We start from the raw sequence: 292 nt of genomic DNA on the forward strand, positions 1-292 counted from the left end.
TTCCTTCAAAATGAGGAGACTTGACATCACTGAAACTAAGTCTGTCGAGATAATAATGATTAACCTTCCTCCCCCCAAAACTTTAGGCAAACAGGCAGAGAAGCAGAGAAATCCATACCTCATGGTTGCGAAGAATTCAGGCAGCAGTTTGCAGTGTTTTGTTTAGCTGGATGGGCTCCACTGAGTTCTGACCAGCCTGTCTTGTAGATTTTCAGGTAACTTTCAGTCCCACGGCAGGGCTATATAAGGGAGGTAAACGGCTGACTAATAAGGTAAACTGTGGGTGTGTTGT

The 292-nt window shown here is 44.5% G+C and overlaps 1 protein-coding gene across 1 annotated transcript in view; it reads right to left on the reverse strand.

The window, feature by feature from the left end:
- Nucleotides 1–123, reverse strand: part of IFIT5 (interferon induced protein with tetratricopeptide repeats 5) — a 28,647-nt gene extending 28,524 nt beyond the window's left edge. The window contains exon 1 of the mRNA XM_006755118.2: nucleotides 119–123. Within this exon, the coding sequence (XP_006755181.2) occupies nucleotides 119–123 (5 nt within the window). The remainder of the gene's footprint in view (nucleotides 1–118) is intronic.
- Nucleotides 124–292: the final 169 nt, after the last annotated feature.

This window comes from Myotis davidii, unplaced genomic scaffold, assembly GCF_000327345.1.
Source record: "Myotis davidii unplaced genomic scaffold, ASM32734v1 scaffold271, whole genome shotgun sequence".
NCBI classification, from domain to species: domain Eukaryota; kingdom Metazoa; phylum Chordata; class Mammalia; order Chiroptera; family Vespertilionidae; genus Myotis; species Myotis davidii.